This window comes from Ammodytes marinus (assembly GCF_949987685.1).
Source record: "Ammodytes marinus genome assembly, chromosome: 8".
In the NCBI taxonomy this organism is placed as follows: domain Eukaryota; kingdom Metazoa; phylum Chordata; class Actinopteri; order Uranoscopiformes; family Ammodytidae; genus Ammodytes; species Ammodytes marinus.
In genome coordinates this window covers 20,336,203-20,355,421 of record NC_137212.1, presented here as the reverse complement: position 1 = coordinate 20,355,421, position 19,219 = coordinate 20,336,203, and the positions used below count along the sequence as shown (strand labels likewise).

Genomic DNA, 19,219 nt, shown 5'->3' with positions numbered 1-19,219 from the left:
CTCCTCTTGGACTGGTGTCAGATGGAGATGTACTATCCTTGATCCCCGGCCCTGCCTTTGTGGAATATCTGAGCTTGGAGCCTTGTTTGCTCCTGTGTCTGATCCTGTCATGAAATATACCCAATCTCTGAACTCTTGTCGACAGAGGTGAGCTCTGTTGTCACCAGATGAACGAGGGCTGCATGGGTTTGGCATGGCGGGGAATGTGAGGCAGCATTTTTTCCCCTGGCGGCTGCCACCAGTTCTTATCACAGCACTATGTCTCCGATATTGTGATGAACTTTGCTGCATCTTTTCATCATATCTTTATTTTATTTTATTCAACACATATTTTTTGACATTGTCACTGAAATGGATGCTTTCCTCAGTGTTTCCCATCGCTGTAGTTTACGCTGAGTCCATCTTTCTCTGTCTTCCCTCTAAGACAAAGATTCATTCAGCCATCTGCAAAATGAAATATTCAGTCGGAAGAAAGACGGAGAGGCGCAGCTTCAAATAGCTTGTTATGACAAACTGTCACCAACACCGCTAAGTCTTGAAAACTGCCTGCACACCCTCTCTTTATATGTGTCTGTCAGCATCTGCCTCCGTGCTTCTCTTCCCATGCCTTATTCCTCTCTTGCACAGGGCACAATTTGTACACCTCTAGATTTACAAACACACACACACCGATGCTTACACACACACACCAACACAAACTCTCAAGGCACATGGTGGAACAGGTTTTTGGGGTGCTGAATTTTTCATATTTCTATATTGGACTCATATCACCTGTCGGTATCTTGAGCCAGCAGATGCCTGCCACGATATGGTCTTTCTCCTCGGGGGAATTCGGCAAATCTCATTTGGCAAAAAAGACACTTGTATCACATCATTGGATCACAAACCAAATAGGTGGAGAATCACCTTTTACCTTAGTAACTTCACCAAAATTAGAAAATACACATTTCTTCCTGCTAGTGATATTCAACATTTGCGGCACTTTTCATGAGTACAATGTCGTGCCAGTTCAACATTTACCAAACTGGTTCTTGTACGCTCACAAAAGTTCCATAAAAGATATATATATTTTTTTAATTTTGTAAATTTTTGAGACTTCACTATTTTCTTTTTTTCTTTTTGTTGTCAGCTTCATTTGGCACATTATCAGACATATATCTGAAAACCTGTCAATTAAAATTAAACCGAAACTGTCCGTGTGGCTAAATTCTGCTAAAGACACTGTGAGTGAGAAAAAGGTTGTTAGAAATTTTGAATTAACAAATGGACTAAAAAATGTTGTTAAGGTTAGGATAGTTCAATTTTTAAGGGGAAATTGTGTTACTCCTCCTGACTTTGGCTTTATTTATTATGCCTTAGTCTTTGCTCCTATGCTGCTCCGGCATGCCTATCCTCTCCCTCATGCTTCACCTCTCTCCAGTCCCAGCCAGAGCCACACTGATTTCAGAGCAGCCATCAGACCTCAAAGGGAGATGGATGGACGGCCTTACTTTAGAGCCCAGCCTAACTGCCTCCCCTTTTTACCTTAGCCAAAGAGAAGCAGGAATCGATTCTCATCTTTCCTCTGGCTGATGGCAGTGGAATAGATATCAAGGGTGATTCTGCGAGGGGAAAAGGAATGAGGCTGAGAAGAGCAAGGGATGAGGAGGGGGAGACCGGCAGAGGTAAAAAAAAAATCAGATCAGATCCAGGAGTAGCGAGCAGAGCAAAAAAGAGATTGAGAGATCACAGGAAGTATAGGCAAACTTTAAGGATGGAAAGGGCGAAGCTGCTCGGGGATCAACAGTGTGGAGTCGTGAGGATGAATAAGAAAAGAAGCGCAGTGAGAGGTAGGGAGGACAGAAAGAGTGCAGTCATAGGAGGAAAGAATAGGGGAGCTGGAGAGGGACACGTGAGACGAGAGTGAGTCTGGAGGAAAGCTTTGAGAATGGAGGGAGGTGCAGGGATAGAGAGAAAGAGAGAGAGAGAGGAGCGGCTGTTTTCATAGCAGCTAGGCCAGGCTGGTGCGGTGTGATAAATGGACTGAGAGTGCCACCCGCGTCTCCCGTGTCACGCTACTGTCACTGGCCTCCTCAGTGGGCTTGCAGCCAGGCCGTAACTCTGTCGAGGTGATGTACACCACCTGCCTCGTATCCTCTTAATCTTCCCTTATTCATACATCATACAAGCTGCCAACCGTTCTCCCAACTTCACACTACTATCAACATCTTTTTTTTGTAACATTCCGTTCTTTATTCATTTGTCATAAAAGTCGATGAAATTAGCTTAACGTTCAGCAATGCGAGTGAGAAAAAAAGATGTATTTCTGCTTTGTCAGAAGACCACAGCAGGAGATCAGTTTAATTATGGGGGGAAAACTATAGGAGATGTTTAATGTTGCCTTGAGGCTATGCATGGCTCTGCATTTATGAGGAAACAAAAATCACCCCCTAAACACACACACACACACACACACATATACACACCAAATATTAGTCTGTAGAGAAATGCTGTTCCCCTAAACCCGCTCTGATCAAAGCAGAATTTCCAACCTGTAATTGAGACGATGTGTTTTGGGAGGGACACTTTGATGAAAGAGATGAGGTCAGAGAAATAACTGGGATCAATTGTGTGTGTGTGTGTGTGTGTGTGTGTGTGTGTGTGTGTGTGTGTGTGTGTGTGTGTGTGTGTGTGTGTGTGTGTGTGTGTGTGTGTGTGTGTGTGTGTGTGTGTGTGTGTGTGTGTGTGTGTGTGTGTGTGTGTGTGTTGAAGGCCTCCTTTCTCTCAGGCGGTACGCAAGCTTACTTCGATGTATGTAATTCGATAATTTTGTTGGTTCAAACAAATGCACTTGTGTTGATAGAGCAAAAGTGACACAGCTGTGTTGCCATGCACTGCATTTCCACCTGCCAAGACCACATTTTGTCCCAAAAACAAGCTTGCGGAGTGCTTTTGAGGGCGTTAGTAGCTTATGATGATACGTAAATCTATTCAAAATCAATGCACAAAACTTTAAAAGTACTTCGACTTTGATATACATTATTAAAACACACATCAAAGGAAAACTCTCAGTCTAGCTTTTCCATGTTTTTTGAATTAACTCTTCACTTGATTGAACATCTGTAGACATCATACATCAGCTGCTGTATGATGTCAGACCGTGTGGCTGCATTCAACAATTATTCAATTTAACTGACACAGAACTGGGATTTAACAAATGACAAACAGAAACACATCAGACGAATAGTCTTTCCCTATCACAGGTTCTGTGTTCATACTGTTTCAGTGAGATTATTCAGAGAAAAAAAATACGAACATTTTGTTCTTTGCTCAAATCTCCAAGCGCCATTTTCAAACTGCAAAAAAAAGAGAACATTCCTCTCATCTTTTCAAGCTGTGTTGATTGTAATCAAGGAAAACATTATGTCAACTGGTAAAATGCGGGACAAAACGTTCCTATTTTTTGGACACACTGTAAGAAATTTCTCTGTAAAAAAACATTAATCAACTGGCAGCAGGGTTGCCACTTTCTTACTGTTAAATTAACATTATATGACTGTCAATAAAATTGACAGGATTATGCTGTTAATGAAGAAAACTGTATGAACCTGTTTTTTCAGTAAAAACAGTAATCAACTGGCAGCAGGGTTGCCATTTTCTTACTGTTAAATTAACATTATTTGACTGTCAATAAAATTGACAGGATTATACTGTTAATGAAAAAAGGGATGAACCTGGACTAAATGTTTTTTATGTTGTTTGCACCGTGAGCGAAGGGGATGTTATATTTCATTGGGCAGATGTGTTTCATTCAATATGTAAATTTACTATGTCCCCTATTTGTTCAAATGCTAAACACAGAGAGCAGCTTCTGTTTGTTACTTCAAGACACTTTTTACAATATATTAAGTTCAATGGAATGATTAATTTCTATTGTAAATTGTCTCCTGAGTTGAACTAGGGATCTTGTTTAAGATTTCCACAAACCGTTTGTTATAACCAAAAATAACAGTTAGTTCGCACAGAAATGTTTTATTTAAACAAAATGCATAGTGAGGTAATGGAATGAAACATCCCCTTTACTGAGGGTGCAAATAGCAACATAACAAACGTTTAGTCCAGTGCAAGTCATTGTGGGAAAGGGGGCGTCTCTACAATACACTTTGTTGTGCTTACTTGATTTATCTAAGGCAATCCGTTTCCTTAATTCTACTGAGTAAACACAACTCTTCAGTTAAGTAAGACTAACTTGGTTTAATTACGTTAACTGCAATTTCCATTTCCAAGTAGATATAACTCAACTTTAAGTAAACTTAACCAGAGGATATACAGTAAACAACACTTATTAGTTAAGATGTGGATGGATGAGGATTAATGAAGAAAACTGTATAAGCTTCACATGTGCAGGCAGCTCATGTCAAGTTGTCCCTTCCAAGTTTGATGGTAAATTAACAGGAAAGTTCAGTATTTTTGAAAAACATTACCGTTCCGTAAAATAGCAGCAAAGGACTGTAATTTAACAGACTGCCTTTTATTTTAACTTTTAAATGCTGTTTTTATAAATAACAGGTAAATGCTGTTGAAATCCTGCTGTAAATTTACAGCAATTGTTTACAGTGCAGCTATGCAGTTCTACAGTGCGGATACATGAGTTATAATGTATTAGGCCATAGCTAAACAGACCAAAGTGTCATCAAGGGAATGGTTAATATTTACAATAAAGTAACAAAAGCCTTATATTTCAACAATTTAAATAATCTGCCATTAGAATTATAACAAGCGTTCTGAGTAAACATATTTGGTCTGCAGTGCACACGTTTTCTGGCGCATTAGCAAACTGTCAGACTTGACGGGATTGGCCATTAGTAAAGCTTGCGATGTACCCACCTGCTGATATTGTATTCCCCTTACTAATACAGTACTAATTTCTGCCTCAGCCTCTTTTTCAGCTTTCACTGTGCTGTGCCAGGTCGTCGAATTTGGCCTGGTCTCTAAATTAGCAAAGGAACGAATAGCCGCTAATGTCTGTTTGTGTGCCCCTCGAAAATTAGTGAGCTCTTCACAGTGGACGACTCAGCCGGCGTGACAAACTGCAGCTGGATTTACGCCGGATTTATTTTTTAATGATGTTTGAGCAGAGCACACCCTGCTGACAGAATTCGCCTAACTAACTCTGAAGTGCTGGGGATTTTTTTTTGTGCGTTTGGGCATGTGCTTAAGGGTTGTGGGCCGAGTATGTGACTGGTAATATAAAACCCTTTCTGTAAACAGACAAATTACTCGGAATTGGTTCAGGCGTTGACAGACGGTGGAGGATGTCAGATCCACTAACGGGCAGGTTATCACGACGTGTCGATTGGCTGGCTTCAGTTTTCTTTCTCCAGATCGTGACCCCTTGCTGACAGCAGGTAGATCAGTTGCAGCGTAAATGAGGACTGATGGATCCGCCAAACCTCCGACTTCTCTCTTTTAATTTACCATGAGGGTCTTTTAACTCTGAAGAAAAGCGAGTCTTACGTCCAAATTGTGACCCCTGCAACAGCCCCCGAAATACCACGTACTTGAATCACCCAGCCGCAATGGGCTAAACACCTCATTTTATTCTGCTGTTTGTAGGCCTTTTGGGGGAACGAGTAAAATTGTGTTTGCACAGACAGCTCATCAGCTAAAGTCCACTCTGTTTAACCAGCCATCAAATAGGAGTAGGAGGCTATATGTGTGTGTGTGTGTGTTTGTGTGTGTGTGTGTGTGTGTGTGTGTGTATGTGTGTGTGTGTGTGTGTGTGTGTGTGTGTGTGTGTGTGTGTGTGTGTGTGTGTGTGTGTGTGTGCGCGCGCGTTGTTGTTGCTTCAGGAAACAGTTCCTGCTTCTTCACATCCCCTCGTTGTTCCAACTCTCAACACTTTTCTCAAATCTCCGTTTCCTCCCGGTTGATAAAAGCAAAAGCAGGCCTCCCCCTATATGAGCACACAAATCCAAGCCCTTCACCGACGCAGGCAAACGCTCACACTCACTCGCACTCGCACATAACACATTCACCACTCGTTTTTGCTGTGAACTCACTCAGCCGTAATGACACCGCTAGTGTTGCCACAGTGCAGCTACAGATGGAAGCAATTATGGCACTGTGAAAATATTTCCCGTAGAAAAGACTTGTGTTTTGACTGGCGTAGCAGCGGGATGCAATCACTCAGTAATTGGGGTCCACTGTAACATCAATGAGAGGGGGCACTAGGCCCATTGGAGATTCCTTGTTGTGGCGTCACGTTCGGAGCGGATGACGATCGGTCCATCTACCTCTCTGGTGGTGGTAATGTTGTGTGGAGAAAGAAACATTTGTTGCCACATTTACAGCCGTGGCCCTCATCTGATTCTGTTCTAATTGCTGCGGTTTGGAACGGGGCCCGAGTTGAGGCTTATAGGAAGTAAAAGCCCCCCCCCCCTTTATACTTCCCATAAAGCCGACACAGTTCTTTTGTATTTACATGCCAGCTAGTTAAAGCACAGGGTCTTAAGTCTACCGATGATAAATGTGTTGCTCTGTAGCTTGAACCCCCAGCAGAGAGACAGAGAAGGACAGGAAAACGAGAATGAAAAAAGGAAGAGGGGTGAAGGCCATCAGCCACAGTAGTTAATTTTTAGTTTGATGCAGTCTCCTCTTTCAGACACAGAGAGGGCTCCGTAACCTTGGCGCCACAGCAGTCGTCCTTCCTCCTCTCCTAACTCCCTCTGCTGTCACCGGTGCAAGTCAAACACCAAGGGCAGAGAGAGAGAGAGAGAGAGAGACAGATAGAGAGAGAGAGAGAGAGAGAGAGAGAGGAAGGGAGAATAGATAAGTAGAGATAGGAAGTGTGGTGTGTGTGTGGTGTGTGTGTAGCTGTTCATCCCCAAATGCCAGGCTGTGTTTCAAACTCACACTTCATCTCTCCCGGCCCCGCAGAGCTTCTGAGAAGAACAGAGCTGATCCGCTCTGCGAATACTGAGGCTCAGCTGATGAAATATGAGGACCAAACAGCGCCTTATAACAATTGACGTGTGTGTGTGTGTGTCTGTGTACTTGGGCATAGCAGCAGATCAAAAAAGAGAAGTGGAATACTGTAGTTTTCAGTGTTTCAGTGAGATGGGGGAATTTTTGAAGCGAGCTCTAAGAAGATAAGAATAGCAGCCTTAGCTGGAGAGATGGAAAGCTTGGTGAGGTGCGTGCACTCCTGAAGGGCTTTGGCTCTTTCATCTGACTTCTTTCTCTGAGTCCTCCCTCCTGCTCTTCACATCTCCCTCAACAGCAGGGAGCCTCAGAGAGAGAGCCTTGAAAAACACAGGGGACCCTGCTGACCCCTCAGGGAGCCACGGGCCCTCAATGAAGGATGGGTGTATTTGTGTACAGGGTTGCCATCTTTCAAGGACTCGCTGGAGTGGGATTTTGGCAGTTGAGGGTTGTACACATACCCCTACGGTTACTCTATAACTCTTCGTTTTAGTTTAGATTTATTTTATTTTTTAACAAATTTTCACCCATACACCAATCTTCTAAGATTCAAGATTTTTTAGAGTAAATTTAGAACGCAAAATAAAATTACAATTAAATGTAGACGATATAAAATACTGTACGTGGAAATAACAATATAAATAATAACTGTAGTGGAATAGCATACTGTACATGTAATAGAATAATGTTAAATATATTAAAAATATGTATACTGATTTCTTACAAATATCGTGCCAAGAGTTTTGGTTTTTCAATGCAGTGCTGAAAGGCCCTGAAAACCTGTTGTTTCAATCAGCTTCTCTCTCCAGGCAACAGGGTTCCACACAAACTCAATGAACTGTATGAGAGATTTCTGGATTTGGGCTTTTTATGTGGTAACTTGGAGCAACGTGTATATTTTCCACGCACCAATCAGGATTTAGCGACATTTGAATCAAAACTTGGCGACAGTTGTTGCGTTGTTAATTTAAAAAAAAAATGTCTTCTGAACTTCAACTTTATGTTTCCAGGGGGTTTAGAGCTTGACATTAGTGCTGTCGCTTTTTTTGGGTTAATCAAAAAGCAACAGCCTCCATAAACTGTGAATCATGGGAACAAATTAAATGATTTGGGTGCTTGATTGCGAAGGTTTCCTCGAATAGTAGGTCTTGACTGAAGTAAACTACATTTTATGACATTTTCACTGATTAGCATTAGGCAAAAATCCAGTTTAATTTAAAAAAAAATCTAAAATTGACTATAATCCAATGATTGAAAATGCGACTGAAAGTACTCAAAATCAAAATCAGGTGGCAAAATTACCACGAAATAAGTGCTTTCTAGATGAGTGGGACTGGAATAATGTTTTCTTCCAGATGCCAGTTTCAGTGTGTGTGTGTGTGTGTGTGTGTGTGCGTGTGTGCGTGCGTGCGTGCGTGCGTGCGTGCGTGCGTGCGTGCGCGTGTGTAAGTTTGTGCCGAGAGGATTTTTGTGCGCAACTACACAAAAAAAAGCACTTCTCACTACCTGCAAAATTCAACAATAGACAGTGACATTTGAAGGATTTGGCTGAACTTATACACACACACACACACACACACAAACATACTGTAGCTGATGAAGAATAAGGGGCCTCGGGCAGGTCTGTGGCCAGTGCTGCTGAGTAATAGTTGTCCAATAGAGTGCAGGCCGGGCCGGGCAGGCCCTGCAAGCGCTGTGTAATGCCTCATCACAGAGTTCTGCAGTGTGACACCCAGAGTACTGTAACTACTCTCCACTTACACCAGCAGGGATTGTTTTTGTGTCTATCATTCAGACAAGAAATCGACCAGGGCCAGTTCCCCTAACTCCACACATCTAGCAACACTTTTCATCCTTTCTGCAACACATCAATAACACCACTGCACTTTTTCCAACACTCTCTTTCTCCCTCTCTCTCTCTCTCTCTCGTTAACTCAGTCACACTCTCTCTGTCTCCATTTCATTCTCTCACTTCATTTATATGTTCCTCTTTCCTCTTACACTACCTGCTCTGCTGTCTTTCTTCGTCACTCCTCCCAGTCCCATATCTGTTTCTGTCTTTCCTCTCTGGCTCTCCGTCTCCCTCTCTCAGTCTGTCCATCAGCCCCTCCCTATATCTCTTTCAGTCCTCTGTTGTGTCCCAGCACCTCTGTATTGATCACCCCGAAGTCTCTTAATTCTTGGTCCGCTGACGGGCGATGTGGGATTCTGAGCGATCGTTTCGGCTCAGGATATGTCCTGGCCGTATGTCCACCTGCGAGGCCTTGGCCCGTGACACAGCGGAGACATTTCATTAAAGACGGCCTGTAAATTAACAGAGCAGGCAGGGGGCTTAGCCAATAGGGAGAGAGAGAGAGAGCAGTGTCAACATGGCGTGATGGTTTAATCACTCTATTTTAGAGGGAAGGGAACACTTTGGCTCTCGTGCTTGCTACCATGAAAACAAATTGGCATGCGTTTTCAGCTGGTGGGCGTAAGTATATCACCATACATTAGCTGTGATGTGATACACGGATGTAGCATGTGAAAGAGATTAAGTTGAAAATTGCCTGGTTCATGATTTGGGAATGAGAGATATGAAGCCTCTGGGTAGATTGTTAGACTAATGCTAGGCGGACCGGCTCCTCCAATTTATTGCCATGTGACATGTTGGTGAATATTTATTATTGCTCTCCACAGTTTGCTTCTGGCACTGAACCAAAAATGAGAATATCAATTACTGAACGAAAGGATAGCCAACTCCCGTAGCCTGTAAGTCACAGGATCGAGAGCAAGAGGAAAAATGCTGCATCCTACTGAGGAAACCTTCCCATGCACGCATACACACGTGCACTCTCATGCACACAAAAGTCTCTGGGAAACAATTTATTTCACCACAGTGTCCGCCACAGCCCAGTTGCTTTGTTTGGATTGGATGCAGCTGAAACTGCTAACAGACTGGCCCTTGTTTAAGCTGCTGCTCGCTAAAGGTTGACCAGATTGGAAAAAACACCGTCTCCTGATATAATTGAATCCGCAAAATCCAATGAGGAACATTCCTGACAGCAACACGTGTGCATAGGCTGTGGAAGAAAAAACATTTATGGGGAAAAAAAGCCCTGTAGCTTTTGATTACACTGCATGCAAGTAGTCAGCCCCCTTCTGATGCTTTTAACACACAGCAATCCCCCCAAGCAACTCTACCTCATTTACCCCATGCAGAGATCTTTCTATCAGCACGAAAAAGGGGGAAAGAAAACCATGATGAGGAAAAAAGGGTTGAGAGTTAAAAATTAAGATGCACTGGGTGGCTACAGGTCAAAGAGAGGAATTTATGGACAGCAAGAGAGTCGTGCTGGTATGTATTTATGCAGTCATAATCGCAAAAACCTTGGCTCTGAGCCAGCCAAAAGCCTGATCTCCCCTTGCTAATAGACCCAGCTCAAAACACGAATCTGTTAACAGCAGATTTTTAAGGTGGAGATTTTATTGGAATTTTAATAACAAACACATGGCTAGTGCGCATAAATGTTTTAACATATTGATCAGTCGGGGGCAAGACAGGCACGTCTGACTGGCCCTCAGGAGCTGAGCTTGTTATTTTATAAATATAGATTTCATTTTTAACCAGGGAGTCGTGCAGAACTCTCCAGCAGCTTTCCTCAGCCGGGCTCTGAAAACACACTCAGGGAGGGACTGTTAAGGGTTTTACCAATCATCTCCAGAGTAAACACGCTTTACGAGCAAGCCAGGTTTACTCCGACAAAGGAGCTTTGCAGCGTTTTCTCAGTTTCCTTACATCCCTCAACACAAGTCAGTGTTAGCTTCCCAGCTCACAACGTCAAGGTGTGCTGTATGTGTGTGTGTGAAAGACAGAAAGAAAGAAGGATGCAGTAGTGGGAATAGCGGGTGAGATATTTAGTGTTGCTGCCGAAAGAAAAGTAATGGGGATGGTAAATTAAAAAAAAGTAGGAAGCCAGGAGGAAGAAGGAGGCTGTGCTAAAAAACAAGAAACAAAATAGAGCCTGCAGTCTTTCAACAGAGGAAAAAGGAGTGGAGGATAATGAGCGAAATCACTGAGCCATGGGTGTAGGCAGTGCACGCAGCCACTTATTAACACACACACATATTCATAAATCTACCCACACTTATTCACACTATTGCACATGCTTCTCCACGTGCACCCCTGCCGTCACTGCGCGCATAAACACATTAGCATGCAGAGAAATGGTGGATTTCTGGAGATGAAAGAGCCTCAGATCAGCGGCTGTACGCTGACGCAGTCGTAACCTATCAAGCTCAGGAGTGTGTGCTCGTGGCATCGACAGGTCCACCGGGATGCTGTGAAGTCTCTTTGTTCTGTTTTGATGCACTGTGTTTCTAATGCGTGTATTTCAGCTCTAAAACTGCATAAAAGTTTGGTTGCCTGCCTTTTGATTAGGGAACTTATCGAACTGTAATACTTTTCCAAATTCCATGTTTGACATCTTAAATAGCAAATCCATTTCCAGTGTATAGAGTGAGCAGGTGAAGCAGGCTTCTTGGTGTCATTTTGTATGTTCCAGTGATATATACTGAACATGTCTTTTTTTATTGAAATATAATTTTGGTTTATTACAGCATGGGTCTTATTTTGATCATCTTTTTTGGTCATCAATCCGATCATTGCTTTATGCTAGAAAATAAATGCTTCATCCGAATTCCAGTACTATTCCATACCATCCAACAAGCTGTTGAAGGCTACTGGATTCTCAAGATTGTAGTTATTTACTTAAGTTTCTTTATTTGTAAATTTACATAAGGTTTTTCGAAATTCAGAGGGGTCAGAGTGCAGGGTCAGCCATTACGGCGCCCCTGGAGCAGTTTGGGATTAAGTGCCTTGCTCAAGAACACAATGGTAGAGATGCTGGGCACCGTAGACGTAATACCAGCCACTACTAGTTTTACAATTAACACCCTCCTGTCCGGTGCTGGGGGTCGAACCAGCGACCTTGTAGTTACTAGTCGGCCCCCTTTCCTCTTTTATTGAGACAAAATATTGGCCTAGAGTCTAGGCCAATATTGTGTCTCAATAAACAGATCTTTGATGCAGCAAGGCTCAATGTGGAATCAATAATGGTAGCCGGTGAATCTTCTGGTGGTTTATTAGCAAAGGCTTCCAGTTTCACTCTAGCTCCCGGCAGCTGTATCAATAGTGAATCTTTTGTTTTTCTCTTTTGGGCATTAAGGTTTTTTGGTTGTGTTATGTATCCTTGTTGTTATCCGCTATGCAGTGCAGTGTGCGATATAAAGACTGGACTTCAATTTTTAATGTTGGGTTAAACTGAGCAACTTTTTTTTTAGCTGCGATTTTCTTCATCATGACCCCATGTGACCTCCCTTAATTGCTGAGATTTGATAGCACAGCCACATCGCTATAAAGAAGCCCCTCAAGGTTGACCAAATGTTTTTACCTTATCACAAGTACAGTATGTGAATGCGTTCTGAACAGTTGAACCAAATAGTGATGTTCTCTTCACATTTTAAATCAAATTTGCACAGGCAAATTGTAATTTTTTGTTAAGAAAAAACAACATAAAGTACCTGAGAAAGTTTTGAAAATTGGCTTATCTTGGGTAGTAGAACTATGTTATTCTTTTTTGAACTTGTTGAATATCTGGGGACCCCTCTGAGTTGGAAGAGATTCTCCGGTTTGTTTGATCGTCTGAAAGCTTGTGTTGCTTGCCATTCTTAATTGTAGTGATGCTGTAGTGTTCCGAGATGTCATCAATGTATTTGATGAGTTCATCATTATCATTCCCAAAAGGATTGAAAACCATGAAAATTAGACAGAAGTTGTAAATAACCGTGTTTAGATGTGTGCGCCTCATCAAAATCAACTTAGCTAAAGCTGGGTTAAAATGATCTTCCTCCCATTCATCTGCCTCTCTGTCATAATCTTACACATACACTCACACACACACACACACACACACCACACACACACAAACACACATACTGTATTCACAAGGCCATTGTCAAAAGCGCCGCCAAACAACGTGCATGGGCTGTGCAGATACAGAGTCTTCTGCCAGTGCCCTAATCAAGAGGAAATGTTTAACGAGTGGCACAGAGCTAGCAGGGCTTTCAATTTATTTCCTTTACACACCGGCAGAATAGAGAGCGGAAGACATGAGGGAAAACTCAGTGGCAAAAAAAAAATCAAAAAATCCCCCTGATTAACACAAGCACAGCTGTCACGTTTCACTGTGTAACGGAAACATCACTTAGTCGCCGTGATATTAAATTTGATCCTACAAGGAACGACCTTGATAACGAAAGAAGCGCCAGTTAAAGTTTCTTTACTTCTCTTTTTAAATGTTGAAGCAACACTACCACCATCACTCCGCCACCCCCGGTGATCAAAGGAATCGTGGGTTAAAGAGTGAGAAATGGAGAGAGAGGATTAAGCGCTAACAAGAGGATTGGAGGGAGGGAAGAGTGGTGATTCTGTGTATGAAGGAACAGAGAACTGTGGGTGAGAGACAAAGGACACACCATATACCAAAGAAAGAACAATTGAAATGATGTGAGGGCTCTTTTGTACTACTGCATATGTGTATTGTTATTGTAAATTGTATTGTACACATATATCCTATCAGTGTGCTTTCAACAAACGAGTCAGTCCATCTTTTTGGTACAATCTAAGTCCCTTCTCTAGTCCTCTGCAATTGGAGCTGGAAGCCTCAAGACAAGCGGCTTAGTGTGCTTTTGGTGGACAGGCAGCCTCCGTTGGCTTCTATTAAGCTTCAATATAAGTGTGCAGGTTTGAAAGAGCAGAGGGAAGTTAGAGGCCGGAGTGTGTGTGTGTGTGTGTGTGCGTGCGTGCGTGCGTGCGTGCGTGCGTGCGTGCGTGCGTGCGTATGCAAGGAGCTGCTCCCACTGTCACCTCTCGGTAGAAGGCATGGAAACCTGTGTGCTGTCTCGCGAACACACAGAGGCGCTGGCACATCTATTCATCTGTCTTTTCATTTTCAGCGCCATTGTCAGCCCATTGCCGGCTAAAAGGTTTCCTCCATCTACATGTTGTGCGTCCATCAAAGGCAGCCATATGTGGGAGAAAAAAAGATATTCGCAAAACAATTACCATACAACTTAGTGTGAGAGGGCCACTTTGTGTCCATCCATTCCACCGCTAAAGCATATAGACATACATGCGCACACAAGCACACACACGCACATACACACACACACACACACACACACACACACACACACACACACACACACACACACACAGTAAGCCATACTAATGCACACACTTGTCAAGACCTCTTCTCCTGCAAGAAAATGACAGGGGTATTATTGCATTGTGCAGAATTTAATCTGAAGTGCCACACAGCAACCCTGGCCCTCTGTTGAGGTAAATGTAAGAAACATATCCACAAAGTCTGCAGCTGAGTACGTCAAGAGAACAATTCCAGATGCGATGTGTGTGAGAGAGGAGATTTGTGGTTTTACCCCTTTATGCTGCTGCGTTGTTGCTGCCTGTCTGTGGTTGCAGCGCTTCATTCTTGTTTACCAAGTCGTCAAGGCATGTGGTTGATTGAAAAAAATGAATCAATTCATTACCTGACTTTTCCAGCTCCTCTGTGGTGGTAACCCCTAAATGCCTTTATTCGCATCTGCTTTTTACGCCGCCAAAAACAGCCCTGTTACTGAGAAGAGGAGCAATAATGTAATTGAAACTGGCAGTCTTTCCACATTGAACATTGCCCTGGAACTGAAAATATACTGTATTTAGCAAGAATCAAGGGTATGTTTGTTTAGGCTGCTGCAACAAAGATGTCAACAATGTGTTTAAGGAGAAAATAACCATTGAGCAAATGCCAAAATCGACATAAACATAGAGGAACATAGGTGCTTAAATCAATACACAAAGATTAAAGTCTGTGCCTGTTAGCCTATGTTACGTGAGATCTGTATTATGAACTGCCATCTGTGTTCAGAGCAATTTTGCAATATTGAGCAATCAAGCTTTTTACATCCCGTTGGGCAAAACAAACCCCATTAATAAGCTTTGATACCCAGTTAGTACATAATTCCGCCACATGTGAGGACTTAGAGTACTCCAGTAGGATGTTCAATGAATATGTCTTCTGAACGATCCCATTTTAGATCAAAATATGTAATGGAAATGTGCTATTGGAAAATGAATACTCAGAAGCAGTGATTAACTCATGGAAGAGGAAAAGCAAAGAAATACAGAAGTTAAAAGGAAATTAGGGAAGAAGAGATTGTGGGGCCTAGCTAACAAACAATTTATAAATAAAAAATGCTTTACAGCCAAACAAAATCCTGCTGATAAAATGTGATTTATTCACAAACTGGGTTTGTTTTAGGTTCAACTGAACTGAACTGTGCATGTCACATAATTAACAGGCTGTTACTAAGGCCAATGTCCACGTGTATCCCTGTCTGAGCTTATTGGATTGGTGATAAAGAACTAATTAGTGGTGAAAAGGAAATTGATTGAGTTGACTGATGCCAAGCTTCAGTCCTGTTGAGAGTATAGGTCTCGTAAACTGTCAGTGTCAAGGATCTATTGTGATGTGTTAATAAGCGACAAAAGATGAATTATTTTATATAATCCTGGTCATGATACCTGGATGCTTTAAAATGCAGTTTTTATTTTGAGCCACTGCTGTGATGCTCTGGAGCCTTGAATGATTGGACAATGTGAATAAATCAAAGCAAAAACCTTGTATCCTCTCCTCTTTATATTAAATTCTTTTTAGGTCATTATTATATTGATACAGTAGCCTACTTTACCTATCAGTCAAGTGTAAGCTTCTATTTGACAAAATAATTTTTCGCTACACTGGCAAAATGTTTAATAACTTTTTCTGATCCCTTTCTTTATTTAGCACTATCGTCAGGTCACAATGTTAATTTGTCCAAAACTATGGTTTATGACTAAATACCATGCGAAAAAGATGACATTGCCATCAGCTGTACTTTGTGTTTACAGTGCTTATACTAGCAAGATAACAGGCTAAGCTAAAATGGTTAAACCGCTACATATTATAGCTGCTACCTGTTAGGACTGTCATTTCGAGCATGCTGATTTTAGCATTTAGCTTAAAGCACCGCTGTAAATAAGGGCAGTCTCATAGAACAGCTACTTTAGTCTTAGTGTTTAACTTTTTACCATATTAGTGAATTTCTCTTTGTACATTGTGAGGTCATTGTACTCTCATTGGCTTTGGAAAGGCTTTAGGCCATGGCCCCCTGAAAGAAATTAGTGTGCTTTTTTTTCTTTCTGCAGTGTGAGCTATTCCTCCCTGTTGTCAGCATCTCCTCAGAAAGAAAGCTAAACAAATTATTTAGTAGCTGTATCATTGTTTTTGGAAAGAGGTGTTACTGTACAAGATTTGAAAATGGGATTTTCTAGCGCTCAGCCAACACAAATGAGCTTTGAGCGCTATCCTGTTGGATCCAACGTTGGATGTTTTCTGCTATCCAAAACTAATGGAACATGGATAGATTCACAAGAGTACAACTAGTCTCTCATGGTCTTCGCTGCCATTCTCCAGCTTAAAGTCAGTGTGTAGAGGAAAACTTTATCATGCCAAGCCACAGGCCACAATAATTATCCACCAGGCTGTAGTATTCGCACCGTAGTAAACTCCATTTGCCCCATTAAGAAATACATTTGTCAGTCAATAAAAGCATAGTTATTATTATTAAATATTACGATGTAGTTTTCTGCGTGTTCATTCTTCCTATCGTTCTTCAACCTTTCTACTATTTTCTGTGTGATAGTAAGTAACTACTCCCAATGTCTATAAATGACATCCATTCATTTGGTGTGAAAAATATTTATTTTATTGTCTTTGTGGGGAAGATCGCCCCTCTGTCGCTATTGGTGTTGTAATTTAACAACCATTACTATGTTTGTCTAAGGGACCCAACTGTTTGCTTTAAGCTACTTCCCTCTCCCTCTCTCTCTCTTTCTTTCTCTGTAACACCCTCTTCTTTCCTTCATTTGCTTTTCTCCAATGTGCCTAACTTGGCACAAGTTCATTGTGTTCGTTGGTGTTGGTCCCGGGAGCTCAAAGCAGCAAAGAACAACTTTTTCTTCTGGCATTTCCCTAATTGATCAACGGCAGCCCTTGCTGTGGTCTAGCTGTAGTCATGTCTTTAATAATTCATTGACAGTTATCTCGGGGGGAGTTCATCTCTCGTTCTTATACAATGGAAATACAGAAATTCATGGTCTTGTCTGCTGATATTGTGCCCCTTGTCTAAAAACACGATGCCCTGTGTTCAGCCTTGCAAAAACTTATTTTAGAGATTCACGGCATAATAAATGCTATGGTTTTGCAATGTCTTTTACATTAGACAAATAGATGGAGTCGTAAGTATCCATCTCTTGAGGTTATAGAGTTTAGGTTTAATTTATAGTTATATGTAGCCCTTAATCAAAATACTTGTATTTTAAGAATAGTGTGACATCACCTAGATGGGAAATATAACAGATTTTCAAGGTATGCAGTATGAAAAGTTTAAATTATAACTCCCCATTAATGCCAGACTTGGCATCTCCCCCATAAAGCTAATGTTGTGAAACATGTTAGGGTTGAGAGCCATTCTCAATCAGGAAGACAGTTATTACCGCTATTAAAATCACCATCCACTTTACGTAATGAAGGCAATTAGCCTGAGCTACCTTGGCTGGAAAGCATACGTCCAATCCCACCCACAGAGGGTAGAGAGAGAAATTGGCCCATTTTGTCTCGCCGTTTGTAAACTCCCACATGTTTAATACAGGAAACACTGATGCTATTAACATGGTTCCACCACTTAATGATTGCTTTTTTTCTGTGGTTGATTGTATCTCTCTCTTTGCAGGAATGCTGCTGCAAGAGAGCTTTACCGAGGAGCCTGACGGTCTGGTGTCTGTCAACCTGTTGGTGGTGTCTGCAGTTTCAGCCTTCTCAACCGGAGCCATCCTCTCCGGCCTCGCCGTCTGCTGGATCATGAGTCACCGCCACCGTCACTCTCGAGGCTCCGGAGCCAACGGGGCCCGCCGCAAAGGTGACAAGGAGCAAAGCATGCTGGGACAGGGCCGCAGCGGCTCGGTGATGAGCGTGACAAGAACCAGCGGTGGCGAGAGGCGTCGTTCTCAGGCAGACAACCCCTTCGTCACGCCCAACGGCTGGCCTAAGGACATGGACCCGGGGCTGCTGCCCACCCCGGAGCAGACCCCGCTGCAGCAGAAACGGGCCATGCGTCTCCCGGACAACGACTGGGACCAGAGCCAGACCTTCCTCACCGCCGTGGGGACGCCGTGCCCCAACAACTCTGTCATCTACTTGAGCTCCAAGTTCCTGCACAGTGGCGGTGGGGGGATGGTTCGAATAGAAGACCCGGGGGAGGTCATGCTGCCTCCGCACACCGAGCGCCAGCGCTACCTGATTCTAGCCACCCAGAGAGGGGAGCACGGTGGCAGTCGTCCCAGTGGCACCCTGAGGAACTCAGCAGGAGAATACATCTACCCTGCCACGCCACAGGACTCCCCCGACCGGCGGAGGGTGGTCTCTGCCCCCACTCCCCACATGGACTACGGGGAGCCTCGCTGGAGTCACGAGGCGCTCAACTACAACAGCAACAATGCAGCGCCTTACCACCCCCACCGCCAGGGCCTCATCAGGCCTGATATGCACGGGCCCCGAGGGCTGGGAGAACTGGCTGACTTCAGTCACCTGCTAGGGAAGAACGTGGGAGAGCGCACCCCCAGTGGCCAGTGAGGCAAAGTGACGCGAGGCCCTGCTGGCACCAAGCTCTATGTGAACGGCCATTCCCTCCAAACAGCAGACTGGAATAAATCAACCCCCTCAGACTCACTGTCCCAGTCCAACCTTATACCCTGTCTGTCCTCTCTCACTGTCATTCAATGTTCTGATGTCATTCAGCTGACTGAAGAGAGAGACAGAAAGGGAAAAAGAAAAACAAAGAGAGAGTTGAAAAAGAGGAGGGAATTCTCCTCACTTCTCGGTTTCCTCTGCAGTCAAGCCGAGGTGCACCCCTCTGCTCTGGATGTGGTGCGACCCGCAGTGCTTGACTTTGACACCACAGGACAAACAGTGAGATAGCGAGAGGGGTGCAAAGGAAAGGGAATCTTCTCAAAGGAACGTGTGGGGATTTAAAACCGGAAAAAAATAACATTTGAATTTCGCTCGCAGCGCCAAATGTGAAAGGTCTCCGTCCACCATTTTTGTTCACTGTTTTAACG

General features: G+C 43.0%; 1 protein-coding gene across 1 annotated transcript in view; it reads left to right on the top strand.

Moving 5' to 3' along the window:
* Nucleotides 1-18,734, top strand: part of sema6bb (sema domain, transmembrane domain (TM), and cytoplasmic domain, (semaphorin) 6Bb) — a gene marked incomplete at its 3' end in the record, with an annotated part of 115,712 nt that extends 96,978 nt beyond the window's left edge. The window contains exon 17 of the mRNA XM_080032961.1: nt 17,836-18,734. Within this exon, the coding sequence (XP_079889087.1) occupies nt 17,836-18,734 (899 nt within the window). The remainder of the gene's footprint in view (nt 1-17,835) is intronic.
* Nucleotides 18,735-19,219: the final 485 nt, after the last annotated feature.